Source organism: Lynx rufus, unplaced genomic scaffold (assembly GCF_022079265.1).
Source record: "Lynx rufus isolate CCGP_SWC_20201006 ecotype Redwood Valley unplaced genomic scaffold, mLynRuf1.p SCAF_11, whole genome shotgun sequence".
Taxonomy (NCBI): Eukaryota; Metazoa; Chordata; class Mammalia; order Carnivora; family Felidae; genus Lynx; species Lynx rufus.
Window position 1 is genome coordinate 36,981,821 of NW_025814825.1, and position 18,851 is coordinate 37,000,671.

An 18,851-nucleotide genomic window follows, 5' to 3' on the forward strand; every position below is an offset into this window, starting at 1 on the left:
AATCTCTTGAAATTCCAAGCAAAATTGTGTGTGTGCGTGCGTGTCCTTTTTTCTCAGAGAAGTGCTCATAATATTCATCAGACTCTCAAAGAGGTCTGTGAACCCCAAAAATGTCAAGTACAATTTACTTAGAGAAAAGAAGTCACCAAGACCTTATTCTCTGGGCACTCCTTCCTTCAAAGCTCTGGAGGAGACGGTGGAGATGATGAGTAGATTGCTCTCTGACAGAAATATAAATCAAAACCACAATGAGATATCACCTTGCACCTGTCAGAATGGCTAACATTAACAACTCAGGCAACAACAGATGTTGGTGAGGATGCGGAGAAAGAGGATCTCTTTTGCATTGTTGGTGGCAATGCAAGCTGGTGCAGCCACTCTGGAAAACAGGATGGAGGCTCCTCAAAAAATTCAAAATAGAGCTATCCTACAACCCAGCAATTGCACTCCTAGGCATTTATCCAAGGGATACAGGTGTGCTGTTTCAAAGGGACACATGCACCCCCGTGTTTAAAGCAGCACTATCAACAATAGCCAAAGTATGGAAAGAGCCCAAATGACCATCGACGGATGAATGGATAAAGAAGATGTGGTATACACATACAATGGAGTATTACTCGGCAATCAAAAAGAATGAAATCTTGCCATTTGCATCTACGTGGGTGGAACTGGAGGGTATTATGCTAAGTGAAATTAGTCAGAGAAACAAATATCATATGACTTCACTCATATGAGGACTTTAAGAGACAAAACAGACGAACATAAAGGAAGGGAAACAAAAATAATATAAAAACAGGGAGGGGGACAAAACATAAGAGACTCATAAATATGGAGAACAAACTGAGGGTTACTGGAGGGGTTGTGGGAAGGGGATGGGCTAAATGGGTAAGGGGCACTAAGGAATCTACTCCTGAAATCATTGGTGCACTAGATGCTAACTAATTTGGATGTAAATTAAAAAAATAAAAAAAATAATAAAAAAAAGATTGCTCCCTGACAGCCTCTTGTCCCTCTTCAGCTTTCTAAGTCAGTAGTGGCATCAGGAGCAGAGGCCACCAGATTTTGCTAAGACAGCATTTGGCATTGCACGATGCTAGGAGACAGACTTGAATCCAATTCACTGCCCCAGCAAGAGTTTAACCTGGCATTCATCCATTACTCAGAATATTGTGTCCTCTACAAGATGTCACAGGGAGCCACCCACTGCCCCACTTCTTATCTGGACACTCCCACCTCCAATAAAGGAAATCAATGAGATGGTGAAGCCATGTCTACAAAGTTTAGGAAATGTCTCCACAGGAATGGAGGCTGAAAATCACAGCCTCTCGATGGGGCTGCTTAAAACAACCCCACCCACAAGCTCTCTCAAGAGCCTCGAAGCTAAAAATGTGTTGGGAGTAGAGACATGTTGGGTCTCCTTTGAGAGCTTCAAACCTTGGAAGGCAAGGAGAGAAAGAAACCCTATGAACCCAGAAACTCTATGAGCCCAGAAAGCCTCAGAGTACATGTGGGCATCTCATGGGTATGCATTAGCCTTGGATGCCTAATTGTGCCCCTCGATGTCCAATGGCCTTTGCACCCCCTCTTTTCTCTGGCCTGAAACACCAGAGTTTAAATCTACGGTACGGTAACATGTACCACTAAGTCTAGGAGCTGAAGGGTCTGCCAGGTGGGTGGGCCCTCAGGGTTCAGAGAGGAGGCCCAGAGAGGGGAGGCAAGTTATCCAAACCCATGTTTCACTCCTGCTGTTTCATTCTTTTGAAGTCAGGGGCTCAAACTGCTGGGCTCATGCAGACACTCACACAGATGGCAGGGGTTTAGGAACCGAGGATTTAGAGGAAGGATGGTTTCTTAAATAGAGCTGGACATGGCCCAGTGGCTCAGAATAGACAAGGCGGGAACATCAGCTTCCATCAGAGCCAATAAGTCATCACAACCATTTCCCCTTTCCGAGTCCTCCTTACAAAGACCAAGAAATCAGATCCACTATCCGGATGGAGATAATGCAAGGCGATACTTCCTCTCCAGGTTCCCAGATATTTGCGAAGATGAGAATGCGCAACACTGGCTCCCTGGGAAGATACAAACAAATAAAAGTCCAAAACATCGACCACACTGCCCTCCACCTTGTGTGGTTAGCAGAAGAGGTGTCTCGGAACTCAGAAACGGGGCCATCAGGCTTGCACCATCACATGGAAGAAGATGCAGGAGGGCCGGAGAGTGTGTGTGTCCCGCTAAGTACTTCCTTCAGTACACAGCTAATCCGATTAGCAGCTTTAGGAAACTCTGCAATGTTAATTCAAGGGTCCCATTCATGGAACAGCTTGGCCCATGCCTGCTCAGAGCTCCCATTCTTCTTTCTGCAAATGAAATGCACACAGAAGGACTTTCTCTCCCTGCAGAATGCACTCTTGCCTCCTTGCCCCGCACACATCCAAGATGCTGCTGCCGCTTCCTCCGGCAGCTCCCGTGGCAGAGGCAGGGGCCTGTCTGAAAACGGCGAGAAAATAGAACTCTTTCAATCCCAAGCACAACACGGGCTGATTTTAACAGCACTGTCAACCCAGGTGGCCTCCCAAACTGGCGGCCATGCCGAGTCACGAAAGCACACCAGTTGGAGGGCCCTGGAGGAGTCACTGGCTTTCTCGGGGCCTTCCTTTCTTTCTCTGCAGAATGGGGATGTGGGGTAGAGGGCATAGCTGGGACAGAAGGCTGAAAGGAGGGAAACCGGGGGCTTGTGCAGACAATGTCATTATGTTTGGCTGGAGGACAAGGAGAGGGAAGGGGGCTGGATACACAGGGGGTAGACAGAGTGTGGAGGGCCCAGACGAAGGTCAGACTAAGGAATGTTTCTGCTGGGTGACAGGGAGCCACGAAGCGTCTTCAGCACCGCAGTTGTGTTAATTTCCTGGGACTGCTATAACAAACTACCACAAAGTGTGTGGCTTAAGACAGCAGAAATCCATTCCCTCCCAGTCCCGGAGGCTAGAAGCCTGAAGTCAAGGTGTTGGCCGAGCCATGCTCCCTCTGCAGGCTCTAGGGAAGAATCCTGCCTCGCCTCTAGCTAACGGGTGACAGCTCTGTGGTGCTCCCTGGCCTGTAGATGCTTCACTCCGGTCTCTGTGGTCCTCTTCACACGGCCTCCTCTGTGTCTGTGTGCTCCCCTCCTCTTATAAAGACGCCAGTCACTGCATTTAGCTCTCATCCCAAGACCCTTAATTAATTACGTCTGCAAGTCCTCTGTTTCCAAATAAGGTCACATTCTGAGATTCCACGTAGACATGAGTTTGGGGGACCCTTGTTTGGTGGTTGCAAGGTCAGGGCCAGGAAGATCACCTGGAAGCAGGATGGGGAAGGAGGGACTAGAGGCAGGGAGACTGACTGCTTTAAGCAAACAGCGAGGGGGCTCCCAGCTGGGGGTCCAAGGGTCCTCAGCAGCTCTCTTCTGTGGCCAGTGCAGCACTCTCATTGGGCTCCTAAACCAACCCAGGCACAAGGTCTTTGCTCACCCTTTGGCCCATAGAGGCTCCAGCCTACCTTCCAAGTGATGGCAAAGGAATGATTGATTACACGCACCTCTGCTGCTCTCTGTTCCTTCTGACTGGCAACACGGCCGACAGCTGGGTGCAGGGGAGGACGCCTGGAGGTACAGGGGAGGACTCCCTGGCCTGGGAGTTGGGAAGCCTGGTTCCGACCCCGGTTCTGCCACTCACTGAATTTAGGACACTGGGCACATCTAGAGAATGAGGCCAACTTGGTCACTTCTAGGGCAAAGATATGGTTTCATCCTGTAGCCAAGAGAACAGCTCCAAACTCACAGGATGAACCAGGGAAAGAAGCCTTCTGGGGTTACACTGCAAGGTTCTGAACCCTCCCTGCTCTGATCCCCTCCAGGGATTCAGCACCCCCTCCCCTCAAAACTCCTTCCCTCCCCTAAAACACAGGAACACTAACCAAAGCTTGGAAATGAAATAACCTAAATCTAAGAATACATCTTTTTGCACATTTGGAAGCAGGAAGACGGAGTGAAAGTGTGGTTCTTTTTTATTTAGTTAGTTTTTTAATCAAAGCAAATGTTTAAGGATCTATGCACAAAGTTGTTCACAGCCTCATTGTTTCTAATAGGAAAAAATTACCAGAAAAAAGAGGGAAACAATCTTCACGCCCATCTGTACAGGATTAGCTTGATGAATTGTGGCAGAGTTGCACATTAAATGTGATTAGACCACAATGTACCGCATGAAAAGATGTCTATGAGGTGGTGTTAAATGAAATACACAGGCTGCACAAGACGGTGTTGAGAAAAATCCTTTCTATGTTTTAAAAATACCTATATGCACATGGCCTGAGCCTGGCAAGGCTGGAGGTAATCCAGCAAACTGATAACAGCACGGATCCCTGGAGCTGAGAGAACAGGAGATTTTTACTGTCTATTTTCTATAATTCTGAGCTATTGGACTTTTTTTTTTTCCCAAACAACTGGCAGTATTGGTTTAATCAGCAAAAACAATAAAAAGTATTCCCATTCTGAAAATAAAACAACTATTCTAGATAGTTGCAAAGTACTATTGGCCCGCAGAGAAAAGTGATCAGGATAAAAATCACTTTCCCATAAAAACACACAGAAAAAAAAAAAAAAATTCCAAGCTTGGGAAGGAGGAAACACTAGGTAGGTACATGTTTCAAAGGCCTCAAACCCAAGCTGCCAAAGTTCCCTCCGGTACATTGCAAAGTTTCCCCACTCTCTATTTTAGCCCTATACCCTCCAGGTCAGTGGGCTTTCTGTAAATACTATTACTACTAATAATGAAGAGGTGGCAGATTTGATATTTATTGAGCTCTTATTATTAGCCAGGCACTGTGCTAAGCACTTCATACATATTCTTTTTGTCCTTGCAGCATTACTATTCCTATTTTATAGATGAAGAAACTGAGACCCAGCTCAAAAATCCAAGCCCAGATGGTCTGACCCCAAAGCCCATGACTGTAGTCGGTGCTTTAACCATCTGTCTGGAAGCAAAGCCCTATTGGAGCTCTTGATCGTCTAAGCCCCTAGGAGATGGTTCCAGGATCTGCTGATCTCCACAGGCCTCTTCCTTCTTCCTCCCTCACCCATGTTGACCAGTGCTTTCTAGGTACAAGGGACTGGGCCACCTTCGAGGGATCTGAAGGCAAATTTGATGTGGACTCTACTTCTCTGAGTTCACAGGGAAGAAGGAAAAGAGAAGATCCAAGTTCTTAGACCAGGAGGCTGACCATGCTGGCCTTGGGGAGTGCTGTGAGAGAGGTGAAGGCAGGGCTTCCAGGCTTCCCTGCACTGAGCATCGTAGGCAACCTTCCAGGCAGGCAACTCTCCAGGAGCTGGCCCACATGGTGGCTGGCCACTCCCGGACTCTCTCTGGGGTCTCCCACTCACATCTGCCAAGGCTGGACCCCCACACTGTGCCATGGCAGGTCCCCCCAGGACCACACAGGATCACTGATAGGGGTGACCCTGAGCATTTGTGTTCGTGGACAAGCATCAAGTAACTGCTGTGCTGGCCCAGAGTGTGTGAGAAGGGTCCCCAAGCCAAACAGCTCCAGCTCCAGGGTCCTCCTGGATCTTGCATGGTCACCGCTCCTACTTTCCAAGTCAGTATGTACCACACAGAGTGTGCATTGGTGCAAGCACTTTGGAAAACAGACGGTATCTACTAAAGCTAACGTACCACGAGACCCAGCAATCCCACTCGTGCTTGCCTCGTGGGTACCAGTGCTTGCGTCCATCCTAACATATGTCTAAGAATGTCAGCAGCAGCTTTACGGATCACAGCCCAAAACTGTGACCTGTCTAAATGCCTGTCAACAGAAGGATGACTTCACTAGCATTCGGTCACACAAGAGAATACCACACGCAACAACGAGAGACAAACTGCTTCACGCAACAAGGTCAAAAAGCTGAGTGAAATAAGACAGACACAAACAACGCATGCTGTGTGACTCTATTTATGCAGGTACAATAAGTCCGTGTGACAGAGGCCAGGAGAGTGGGATGGGTACTGACTGGGAGGGGGCATGAGGGAGCGTCCATGGTTCTGGAAATGTTCCATGCCTTGGTCTGGGTGGCGTTTATGTGGACATATGTAAAAGTTCACAATCCTGTGTATTTGAGACATGTGAATTTACTATTTTTAAGCAATATTGCAAAAAGAAGTTTAAAAAATTTTAACCACACAGAGATGACAATGAGGTCAACTTCTCTAGGCCTCCAGGTAAGAACTGGTTAGTTGCAGTGGTAGAATTATGGAGATGCTTCCTTTTGTGAGAGCCCGATTAAGGTTGTGTATATTGGTGTGAAAAATAATTTGGTTTGTAAAAGTCCATTTAAAATTCAAACAGATGGGGAGCCTGGGTCCCCTCCTCCCCCAGCCCCTGGCAGGAGCTTGGACTTGGCCAGTCCCAGTAGTTGCTCATATTTGAGCCATGGGAGTTGCCCCCTTACTCTGGGCACATTTCTACCCACCCCTCTGACAGGCATCCTCACCATTTACCCTGGCCACCCTTTCCAGGCGCATCTGTCTACCACAGCCTAACCCAAAGAGCCACCCTTCAGGGACTCACACCTTACTGCTGTTCCCAGAGTAGAGATAAGCCCTCTCATACTCCCCACATGGCTTCCCCACTGCCCGAAATGTCTCTTTTCAATTCTTGACTTCAGGAACTCATACTCATCCTTCAAGACATAATGCAAGAGTTCCCATTCCCACAATGCCTTTCCCAGCTCAACTGCGTAGGCTTCTTCCCCTCACTCTTGTCTCTTCCCACTGCTCTTCGTTCGTCAGAGCACTTGCCGTGAGGAACCGCCCTTCATCTATTTATCTGACAGCCTCATTCCACTAGACTGGGAGCACCTCAGTGATCATATCTGCCATTGCCTGAGAACTTGCTATGTGCCAGGCACCAGGCTGGTGCATTACCCTGGACTCCATCCTCCCAACCCCCTGTGGAGTGAGTGTCGGTTTCATCCCCATTTTACAGATAGGAAAACTGAGCCTTGGAGATGTTGGACAGCTTGTCTAAGTCTAAACCCTGTCTGCCTGGCATGAATGGTTTCCTTGAAGGCAGGAGTCACATCTTACTCCTCTTTTTCCAGCACTGCATTTCGCCATGGCAGGTGCCTCCCGAAAAGGGTACAAAGCTTCAGTTATACAAGATAAGTAAGTTCTGAAGATCTGCCATACCACACTGGGCCCATAGTTTATAATACAGTTTGTACACTTAAAAATTTGTCAAGAGAGTAAACCCCTTGGTTCTTACCACAGTAAGTATTAAAAAGTCTCAAGAGAAAGGAAAGAGGGTGGGAGGAGGGGCTGCAAGTAGCAGAGGTCGTTTGGCAACAGGCACGTGTGAGCCCTGGTCACCAAATAGCAAGCCATCGTGAGCCACACCGGCCCATCAGCCTCACAGCACAGCCTCCCCTTCTGCTGCTTTTCAGAATGGGGATTCCCCAGAGCTGAGGCGTCTGAGCCCAGTGGGCAGGGCGACTGAGAACTCAAGACACAGTCCCCCTACTATTCACCCCAGGGTGGAGGCAAGGAGGGAGAAGAGTACCAACGTCAGAAGCCCCATCGTATTTCCTGGTTTGTCTGCAAAAGAAGAGCACAGCACCCCATGGGCAAACATCTCCCCCCAGTGCTAAGCATTAGGAGCATCATCAACAAACATGCCCTAAATGGAGCCCATGCAGTAATTCTCTCCAGTCTGGGAAGTGCTGGACCCTGAGGCCAAAGTCCTGAGAACCCACACTGAGCTCAAGTCTGAACCCTCTGAGCTGGAGTCTGAACCTTCAGATAAAGAGGCAAATGGATGTTCTCTTATAAGGATCAGCAGATCGGAGGCTCTGGCTCCATAGCCTCTAGGGCAGAAAGAGCGTCCCTCTGGTTTTCCACAAACAGGTGTGCATGGGACTGACAGGTCAGATACTGATATCTCATGGTCCACATCTACCCTTGCTGGAGTCCCTGACCCCTCTCCCCAGAGAAAGAGAAGTAGGGGACACAGTACTTACCTGTGCCATGTCCCCTTTCCTCTACTGACTGCTTGATCCAGTCTCTGGCTTTGTCAATATGAAATAACTTCAGGTCCTCTTCGTCCAAGGCAATGTCTCCCCAAAAGACAGCTGGGAAGAAAAAAAATACATAAATGGGTCCATTTAAGCTGGAGATCAAGAAAAAAATGGATTTATGAATGTTTCAGAGGACATTGGACGTTGAATGGAAAACTCTAGAAATGAAAGTCCATCCAATCAAATTTCTCCCTGAACCCAACACATAGGGCTGGCAGAGACAGAGGAATGACATGTAATAATTCTGTGTATTAAAGTCCTAGGACTGGGGTCAACCACCTTGAAGATCAAAGGCCCAGGTCTGTAAAGTATTTTTTTAATGTTTATTTATTTATTTTGAGAGAGAGAGAGAGAGTGAACAGGGGAAGGGCAGAGAGAGAGAGAGAGAGAGAGAAAATCTCAAGCAGGCTCCGTGCTGTTAACGTGAGCCTGACATGGGGCTTGATCTCATGAACCATGAGATCATGACCTGAGCAGAAATCGAGAGTCAGACACTTAACCAACTGAGCCATACAGGCACCCCCTAGAAATGAAGTCCATCCAATCAGATCTTTCCCTGAACCTAACACATGGGGCTGGTAGAGACAGAGGAATAACATATAATAATTCTGTGTATCAAAGCCACAGGGCCAGGGCCAACCACCATGAAGATCAAAGGCCTAGGTCTATAAGGTATTTTAAAAGGACACCCTGTCTTACTCTAGCTGTGAGCAGCTCTGGGCAAAACTACCACATAGAGGCAGCTGTTTCTTTCTTTGCCAGAGTCTCCAGGATATTTAAAAAAAAAAAAATCACAATGTGGTAAATGATACTACTGTTCACTATATTTGCTGCCTTTCCCTGGGGAAGATTATCTGTCTCTGTCCCATTAATGTTAGGACTGGCCACTTCACCTGCTCTGACTAATTAAATGTGAGAGGAAGCTTTAAGAGTTAGTGCATGATTCACATGTCCTCTTTTCTTTTTACCAAAAGACAAGCAACATTCCAGAATGCAGTGACTCTATCACCCTGGGTTCTAGAGTAAATATGATGTGGCGCAGAGATATGGCTGATCAGGATGGATACGTGGCATGAATAAGGAGGATAAAAACTGCTATTTTTATAAGTCTCTGAGATTTGGGGCTATTTGTTACTAGAGCACAATATCTTCATCCTGACTAATACAGAAATTGCTATCAGAAGTAGTGTTCTACTGTAACAAAAATAAATTGTGTTTGGGCACAAGGCAGTGGATGTCAAGGAAACTTAATTAAGGCTGGAAGGAGGTGATGTATGTTATGCAGTGATGAGGTACCTGGTAAAAATATTGCCTGCATTAACTTGGAAGGCAGATGATAAACTGCCATAGCTTAAAAAAGCCATAGCTTTAAGTGGAGAGATTGAGAGTCAGAATGTTAATAGCATGCTTTGGTTGCTATTAGCTGCATTTGATAAGAAAGAAAAGAGTTTTATAGAGAATTAGGCAATTTATAGTGGAATGAAAAGGAATAGGGAGAGTGCAGAAATTGAGGAAGACCCAACCTATTCTCATTACTCATCAATAAAAGGAAAACTGAGAAGGAAAGGCTAATTCAAACTCAGCTTTGTGGTGTAGAGAAATGGGAACCCTCATCCATTGCTAGGTGGAATATAAGATAGTATACTACTTGTAGAAAAATCATTTGGCAATTTCCTAAAAACTTAAACATAATCTTATCAAAAGACCCAGAAATTCTACTCCTAGGGAAACTTCCCAAGAGAAATGAAAACATATGTCCACACAAAGACATAAATTCAAATGTTTATAGCAACCTTATTCATCAATGGCTCCAAACTTGAAAACAACATAAATGTCTATTGCCTGTGGAGCAGATCAACAAAAAGTGATATACATATAAAATGGAAAACTATTCAGCAATTAAGAAGAACAAACTATTGACACATGCTACAACATGTAAGAATTTCAAAAACATCTAGCTAAGTGAAAAAAGCTAGATGCAAAAGATGATTCCATTTATCCTGAATGTCTAGAAAAGGCTAATTTATAGAGTCAGAAAAGTGATTGCTAAGGTTGGGGTCAGGATGGGGACTTGACTATAAATGGGTATGAGGGAACTTTTCCAGGTGGTGGAAATGTTCCATAATTTAATGGTGGTGATGGTTGCACAACTATGAACTTACTAAAATCATTGAATTGTACACTTACAATGGGTAATTGTACAGTATGTAAATATACCTCAAGAAATTTGTGTGAGACAAAAAAAGAACTCAACTCTATAGCAAGGGCCAGTCAAGATGGTGCCCAGTACATTCTTTCAGTGTGAGAAGCATGGTTCGGTACAGGAGACCAAAAGTGTGGTTCCCTCACAGAGGCCTCATAAGTGCAAGGTGCCAGCCATTACGCCGGACAGAGAGGCATGTCTAGGAAATGACTGTGGTGTGGCTATGGCATGTGGAGCTGAATCAAATAGGAAGACAACTCACATTTCAGAAAAGTATTGTGCCCAAAACGCCCACTAGTATGGCCTGCAAAAGACCTCAACTGTTTGAGATTTAAAATGACCCCTAGTGATCCTTGGGCCCCCAACCTTCTATGGGGAAGGAAGTAGGCTGAAAAAGATGTTCTCTTCAGATAGTGCAATAAGAATAATGAAACAGAAAAGACAGGCCTCCCTGAGTGGGGCCATAGAAGGCCATGGAGGAGAATGACTGGAGAACTACTCTCAGGAGGTGGGATCAAGGCCCTCCTCTGGGGAGCACACATGGGGAAGACACCTCTTTTCCTGCCACTGCATCCTATTCCATCCCAGGAACCAGAGAAGAGCAAGGCACGAAGATGTCAGTTTCAAAAACAGCAATAGTTCAGGGAACAGCAAAGAGTGCTGTGATTGATTAGTGATGTCTGCCATGGCGAGTGTGGGAGTAGCAACCATCAGGGATATATTGGCCCTTCCTGCTTTCATCTTTAGAAAGATCTTTAGGAAGAGAATCATCTTTCATCTTTCATCTTTAGGAAGAGAATCAGGGTAATACTGTTGCAGAAAATAAACCAGAAGTTTGGGTAAAAGCAACTGCTCTTCCTAGAAATTTAAAAGAATAAGTTGAAAAGTGTTCCCAAATAAAATAAGATACTGTAACAACACATAAGGTCAACAATACCACTGGATCAACAATGGATCAACAATACCACTATACAGCTGTGCAATAGAACTTTCGGCAATGGTGGAAAAGTTCTATATCTGAGCTTTTCAATAACCACATGTGGTTACTGGGCACTTGAAATGTGGCTAATGTAATTGAGGAATGGAGTTTTACATTTTATTTTATTTTAATTAATTTAAATTTAAATTGCTACATGTGGCTAATGGCTATCTTATGAATATAAATAATATAAAATAAAATGTTATATAATGATATAAATAAAATAATAAATTATATTTAAAATAGCAAAGAGCACCACATTTCTAGAAATAACCTTGATACAAAAGTGTGATACTATGTCAAGAATGTAAAATTCTACTAAAAGCTATAAAAAGTGACTGACATGAAAAGAAAGACATGCTATGTTGATTTTTTTTTCTTTTTTTTTTTTTAATTTTTTTTTTCAACTTTTTTTTTAATTTATTTTGGGACAGAGACAGACAGAGCATGAACGGGGAGGGGCAGAGAGAAAGGGAGACACAGAATCGGAAACAGGCTCCAGGCTCCAAGCCAACAACCCAGAGCCTGACGCGGGGCTCGAACTCACGGACCGCGAGATCGTGACCTGGCTGAAGTCGGACGCTCAACCGACTGCGCCATCCAGGCGCCCCGATTTTTTTTCAAATTAATGTGTAGGTTTATTACGCTTCAATCAAAGTCTCAATGTTTTTCTTATTATGATAAGGTGGTATTAAAGTTCATCTGCATAATTAGGTGATAACAGTCAAGAAAGAGCACTAAGGGAGGACGGGCCTCATCAGACATCAAAATATGTTTTAAAGCTACAACAACCCTGCAACATGGCATAGTCCAGAAGTGATCTCTAGTCTATATAAGAAAATTCATATATAAGGAAATCTCACAAATTTGTGGAAAGAGGGGGACTAAACTATGAATTATGTATAGACAAATGAGTTAGCTATTTGAGGACCTTACACTATACACCAAAATAGATTCCAAATAAATAAAAAAAATATTGGGGCGTCTGGATGGCTCAGTCGGTTAAGCATCCAACTTCAGCCCATACCATGATCCTGCAGTTTGTGAGTTCGAGGCCCACGTCGGGCTCTGTGCTGACAGCTCAGAGCCTGGAGCCTGCTTCGGACTCTGTGTCTCCCTCTCTCTCTGTCCCTCTCCTGCTCATGCTCTGTCTCTCTCTCTCAAAAATAAACATTAAAAAATTTTTTTAATATGAAAATTTAAGAATTAAGCCAACAAGTTGGCTGAACAATAGTTAGAAGCAAATGAGCTAAGTCTATGCATTCAAAACACACAGCTTTTGAATTCTTACCAAAAGACAAAACATGGCCCATGGCCATCTCCTAAGAGAAGCTCTCTGAGGATTCCTACCACCTGGGGAAAGTTTCTCTCACCAACTCTGGCTACTCTTAAGTGTAATCTGCAGACGAGCAGCAGCATTGTTGTCTTGGAGCTCGACAGAAATACGAGATCACAGAGTCCACACCAGACCTGCTGAATCAGAAGCTGCATGTGAACAAGATTCCCATGAACGTGTGCACACTAAAGTCTGAGAAGCACTGACCCAAGGCACCAGAGGTTGCTTCACTCAACCATGTCCCTGGGGGCACAGGCCCCCCTGCACCTCTCTTAGGCTTGTCCTGACTATAATGAAGAGGTCAAGCAGGGTAATCTTTCACAGAAATGTTGAACTTGAATGGAGAGGGCAGAGGAAACATCTAAAATGCCCATCGGTGGAAATACCATCTGCTCCAGTCCTGGCTGAGCCCATTGGAACTCCAACCTGCAATTTAGGGAGTTGTCACAAGGTGGTGGTGTTTTGTTATGAAGCTCTGGCCAGTAACTATGTCAGGAATAGATCATGAAATACAATAGGAAAAATGCTTTCCAGAAATCAAAAATAGAAATCTTTAAAGTAGTCAGATGCAATTTTAAAGTTTTTGTATAAGAAACTTGCAAATATAAAAGACTACTTTCGAAGAAATACTTTCTAATGATCAGTGAGTGATGTGCTGATGATTAACAATTGGCTAAGGGGAGGGGAGAGCCCTGATTTGGCGCGTTTGCTGATTTCCCTGGTGTAAACACTCCCACCCTGGCTGATTTCAGAGTTACAGAATATGGAATTGGGAAAAGGAGCATACAATGGGTTCTCACAAGCTTACAGGTGAGAGCCAGCTCCGGCACACTACTGTGATGAGTATCTGTAAAGTTATATTATGCTCCCCATCTGATCCCATGTGTATGCCTGACCCTCAAGGCTGCAAAAGATGACCATGAGCCAGCCTTGCCTTGCAGGAAAAGGCTCCCATTGAGGAGTCTCACAGCATCCTGTCCTGCCTGCCTTTTCCCATCTACAACAGAAGGATTTGGCACTCTGTCTCAGGTACCAGGCCAAATGCATTCTACACATCAACCTCAAATAAAGGCCCAGAGAGGAGTTAGGATTTAGTCAAGGTCATGCAAGCAGGAAGAGGCTTCAGAGATGTTTTAAGTTAACTGAGGCCTCCCTGATTCCCAAGTCAGAACTCTCGCCAACAAAGCCAAGTCTTCCCAAAGTTTTACATTTAAAAAAAATTTTTTTTATATTTTTATTTATTTTGGGGAGAGAGGGACAGAGCATGAGCAGGGGAGGGGCAGAGAGAGAGGGAGACAGAATCCAAAGCAAGCTCCAGTCTCAGAACAGTCTCTGTCAGCACAGAGTCCGACACGGGGCTTAAACCTTCAAACTGTGAGATCATGACCTGAGCCGAAGTCGGGGGCTCCACTGACTGAGCCACCCAGGTGCCACCCAAAGTTTTAAATTCTAATAAGAAATGTTGCATTAAACAGCTTCCCTTACACAGGACTTCTCAGAGGCTTTACAATCCTAACAAATAATCACGAGTCTCCAAGAGAAAGAGAATGCAGCCTTTCCCAATGTGGTTTGCCCTGGCATCTCTTTTCACTGAATCCTGTCCTAAGGAACACCTTTTGGATACTGTTGCACCACTCAGCATTCCTCCAGGAATTATAGACTCTGAGGCCTAGGAGGGGCCCTACTGGTCATCGGGTCCAACCCACCAACTGATGCCTGAATGGCCTCTTCTCACACACTTCCAGTGACACAGAACCCATGCCCTCCCAATGCATCCTCCTTTATCTTGGATCAGCCCTCTTTTTCTCCCAAATCTGATGTTTTAGTTCTTCTCCCAGGAGCAAGGCACTGAAAAGAAAGGGATTGATCATCCTTGAGCACCAGCCAGATGCCAAGCTCCTATGCTCCTCTAACCCTGCCAATGGCAACTCCACGCAATACACAGCATCATTTTTCAGATGAGAAAAGCAGGCTCAGGAGGTAAGGCGATCTGCCCTGGGCCACCTCTCAAGTCCACTCTCAACTGCCATCCATCTTTGCCTCGCAATGATCCACACTGCTCAGGGAGGGAGGCCTACAGAGGAGTGACTGATGTAGTTGTGGGGGTGCAATCAGGAGAAGCCTCACAGAGGGGGTGACACTGGAGGAGCAGAAGTCTGTCGAGTGGGCAACGAGAGGAAAGGGCATGTGACCGATGGAGCAGTGTAAGCAAAGGCACTGTGGTGAGAAGCAGCAAGGCGCTGTCAGGACAGGGGCAGAAGGGGCCCCATGTGGGGGGGCCCAGTTGACACAGGGGACCCATGTGTGTGGACCGCCAAAGACAGCAAGAACAAGGTAGAACGTGAGGTCACAGGAACCAAGGGAAGGCTCGGACACCAGGAGCAGAGCCCGGGGCGGTTAGAACACCCACGGTGTGGGAGGCCACAAGGAGTCCCTCAGTTTGGTACAGCCCCTTACAGTCCCCTGCACCTGTTGTCCCCACCACTCACCCCAGCCCCCAGCTCAGCACCTGCAGAGCATTTGCATAAATGAACAAGTGAGTGAAGGCATGCTCCTCTTTGAAGTCACAGGGGACAGCAGGGCAAGAACCGGTCAGCCCCGTGTTATGGGGGAAGTAAGACCTAGGGGAGTTAATGACCAGCCCACGTTTACAGCCTATGAGAAGTGGGTGGGGCTTGAAATCAGACCTTTTGGCTCTAAACTTGGAGCTCACTTCACTGCCTGGCACAGGACCCAGTTTCTCGAATTGGGACTCCAGGTGGGGGCTGATCTCATGGTCAGCTCTGTTCCCAGAGGAGCTACTCGCAAGGGTGCTTGGAGGGGTCAGAGTGCAGGAGGGGACGGCCAGGGGCTCCCGAACACCCTTTCCTACCCCAGATTCTGAAAGTCTGGTTGGGGGGATCCTGGGGGTGTTAAGTGGCCCTTGGTTTGGGGGTCGCAGAGCTGGGAAGCCTGTGAGCCAGGCAGAAGCCCAGCCAGTCAGAGGGAGACCACTTTGACTCTGCCGTCATCCTCTGTCACCAACCACACTCTCCCCAGGACTCTGTTTCCTGGCACCCAGAGAGTAGGAGGACAGGTGGGGGGGCAGGGGCTGACATTGCTTGAGGATACCCCCAACTATTTCCCAGTCTATCCTGGCAACAGGCCCCACCCTGGGTCTCACGCCAAAACCCACGGAGACCTTGATCTCTCCCATGAGAATGACCTCCAACAGGTACTTACCTCCACTTCTCTTCCCTCCCCTCCCCCAACCAGGCTATGGCCTCACCTTCACATCTACACTTTCAACTTGGGCCTGTGCTGAGAGGTGGTTTATATTTCAATCAGCTTCCCTCGTATGGACCTCATCACAAATGTTCCACAGTAAAGCTGCATCTCAGGACACGACAGCCCAGATTAAAGCACTATGGAGCCACAAGCTTCAGCTGTACTGAGGAAGAGGGAGCGTGGATGCTGTGTGTGACATTGGACAGACAACTTTCCCCTCTGGTGGCATTTTCTTCACCCGTACAAGGAGACAGCTGAACCGGCTCAGTGCTTCCCAAGTCATGGTCCACAAACCACTTGGGTTCCAAATGTCTAAGGAGTGTCTTGCTGCGATGATCCCCAAGCTCCAACCCACACCTGATGAAATCAGAATCTCCAGAGACAGAACCCAGGAATGTGCATTTTAAATTCATGCCCCGCCCCCACACAGGTGACTCATGCTCACTGAAGTCTGGAGACCAGTAGAGTCTGCGGCCTCTGAGGTCCTCCAGTTCTGATGTTTGATTTCCCTACAATTTCTGTTTGAGAAATAGAGGGTATCTACCCACCCAGGGCCTGCCCTTTGTCATCCCAATGACAAGCCACGAAGGAAGGATCTCGCTAGTGCTCCGTAAGGGTCGCCTAGAGAGAAGCTGAGATTTTCAGAGGAACTAAATACGACGCATTCTATAACCATCGGAATTCCTCCCGGGAAACAAGGACAGAGGCGGAAGAACAGTTACAGGGAAATCCTACCCAGAGACACATTTAGTTCACTCCAAGTTTCCAGCAGAGGGATTGAACAGGTTTAAAGCAGTTTTCTGTGAATCTTTGTCAAGGGAGTGTATGTACAAACAAACAGGGAGGGGTATTTTTTTTTTTTTTAGTAAAAAGTTAATCGGCTTAAAGTGTGCAACTAAATAAGCAAAGCTTACATTAAAGTGACCCACAGAGAAAGGACCCCATGGAAAGAAAGTTCTAGGAAATACAATATGGCCTCTATGTTCTTTTGTAGTTTCACACTATAAATATTCATGGGGCGGTGTTAATGGGGTCCACAGCTCTATGCAACCACAATAGTTTTTTTGTTTATTCTCAGGACCATGAACTTTGAAACCATGAACCTAAATTTCAGGACTCTGCATTCAGGCGCGTTTGCAGAGCACGAGGGGAGAGGTTCGGGCTCTCGGAGGACAGAGGAGAGGAAGCAGGGCGAGATGTGAATCACGCCTCCTGGATCTTTTGGTTGAGATTAAAGAGTAAGGTCTGTTTAGTATGGGAGGCCTCCTGTCTCAGGGTCTCCAGCTGCTCCAGCCTGGGGAAATGGCCCTCGCAAGGGACAGATAGCTTAGTTACTCAACATATGGCAGAAAGGAGTGGGGAGCTAGAAATATTTTAATTGGATCAGATTTGTGGCAAGTTTCACATTCTTTATAAACTAGTCTGAATCATGGAATTCCTAAGCTGGAGAGAGTTTAAAAGTCATCTAAGCAATGTCCTTCTTTTCCTGGTGAGGAAACTGAGGTCCAGGAAGGTTAAATGATGTGCTCGAAATAGGTGCTCTTTCCCTACACCAGGGATGGCAAATATGAGATGGGCACGTGTTCCCCTCCACCCAGAGCGATATCCGTAATCACGGTCCTCCTGTCTATCAAACATGGACACTGCCTCCAAGTCCATCCCAACACAGTGATGCAGAGGGCCAGCACAAATTCATAGAAATGGCACATGAGCTGGGGCCTATGTGCCATGACACCCTACACCATGCTGGCAACGTTCATAACCTATTATTCATTTGCTCTAGCTAAGGGTTTCCTACTCAAAGCCACTTATGGTCTGAACTCAGCAGTCTGAGACTGCACACCAGAAACACAGCAAGGCCTTAGAATCCAGAGGACTCCACGTTAAAGATCAGTCAGGACCGAGGAGAGCACCACATACAGCCGGCTATGGCAGAGCAACTGGGCTCTGAAAGCTGCTGATTCCAACTCAAGAGAGTTCTGCCTTGGTTGACACCATCCTATTTTACAGATGAGCCAAGGGAGTCCTCCTAGTGCCTGGGCTGGTGGCCGCCTTGCTCAAGGCAGATATGGCCTCCCGCCTCACCTCTTCATCTACATCACAATATGGCTGTATCAGTGCATATCAGAGCCACGCCACATCTTGGCTTTCCAAGCAGGACTCACTTGGCTTAAGAAATACCCATGCAGCTATTTCCCAGAAAGAAAGGATTACCCACTAGATTGGCAAGAGCAGGCAGGTAGGCCATACTTGCAAGGTTATCTAAGTCTTTATAGCTCAAAATAGGTCTCATCTTACGTACCATGCCCACTCAGTTGGTGATGTTTCTTTGAGCGCTGTGAGGTGACTTCTTGGACCCATAGAAAAGAGCTCCATGATCCATTAGCCATGTCTGCCTTTGGCGTGGGGGAGGAGTGGCATCAGAGTGCCACACATTGGCCATTTACATATGTATTTTTAAAGATACTAAAAGTATTCCCATCCATGTGAAAGAATATCTGCAGCAAGGCCTGAGCTGTGATTAAAGTTATTCTTTCTGTACTTCCTCTCCACCCTCTCTGACCTGCTCTGTGCCCGGGAAGGCTGATCCTATGGACTGCATCCGCCACGACCCCTGTTCTCTGGCTTCTTGTGGTACTCAAGCAGGAGGAACCCTGGCAGATGAGATGGAAGGGGAGCGAGAGACACAGGCCTTTCTTCCCATCTTTCTCCCTCCTTTGGTGCTGTCTCTCATAGCAGGTGCATCCCTCGGCCACTTCCCCTCCTGCTCAGTTCCAGCTCCAACAGCACTGCTCCTTCCCTGTCCCTTCAGCCACAGGGGTGGCTTACTCGCCTCTGGGTGCCTCATGCTTTTCTTTGTTCCTTAACCCTGCCTCTGTAAGTAGTCTCTTCATGAAGGTCTCCTCACTCGAAACATCTAGGGTAAAGTCTGTTTCCTGCTGGGACCCTGCCTCACATCGCT

General features: G+C 46.6%; 1 protein-coding gene across 1 annotated transcript in view; it reads right to left on the reverse strand.

The window, feature by feature from the left end:
- Nucleotides 1-18,851, reverse strand: part of TLL2 (tolloid like 2) — a 121,568-nt gene that overhangs the window by 87,942 nt on the left and 14,775 nt on the right. The window contains exon 2 of the mRNA XM_047072661.1: nt 8,048-8,158. Within this exon, the coding sequence (XP_046928617.1) occupies nt 8,048-8,158 (111 nt within the window). The remainder of the gene's footprint in view (nt 1-8,047; nt 8,159-18,851) is intronic.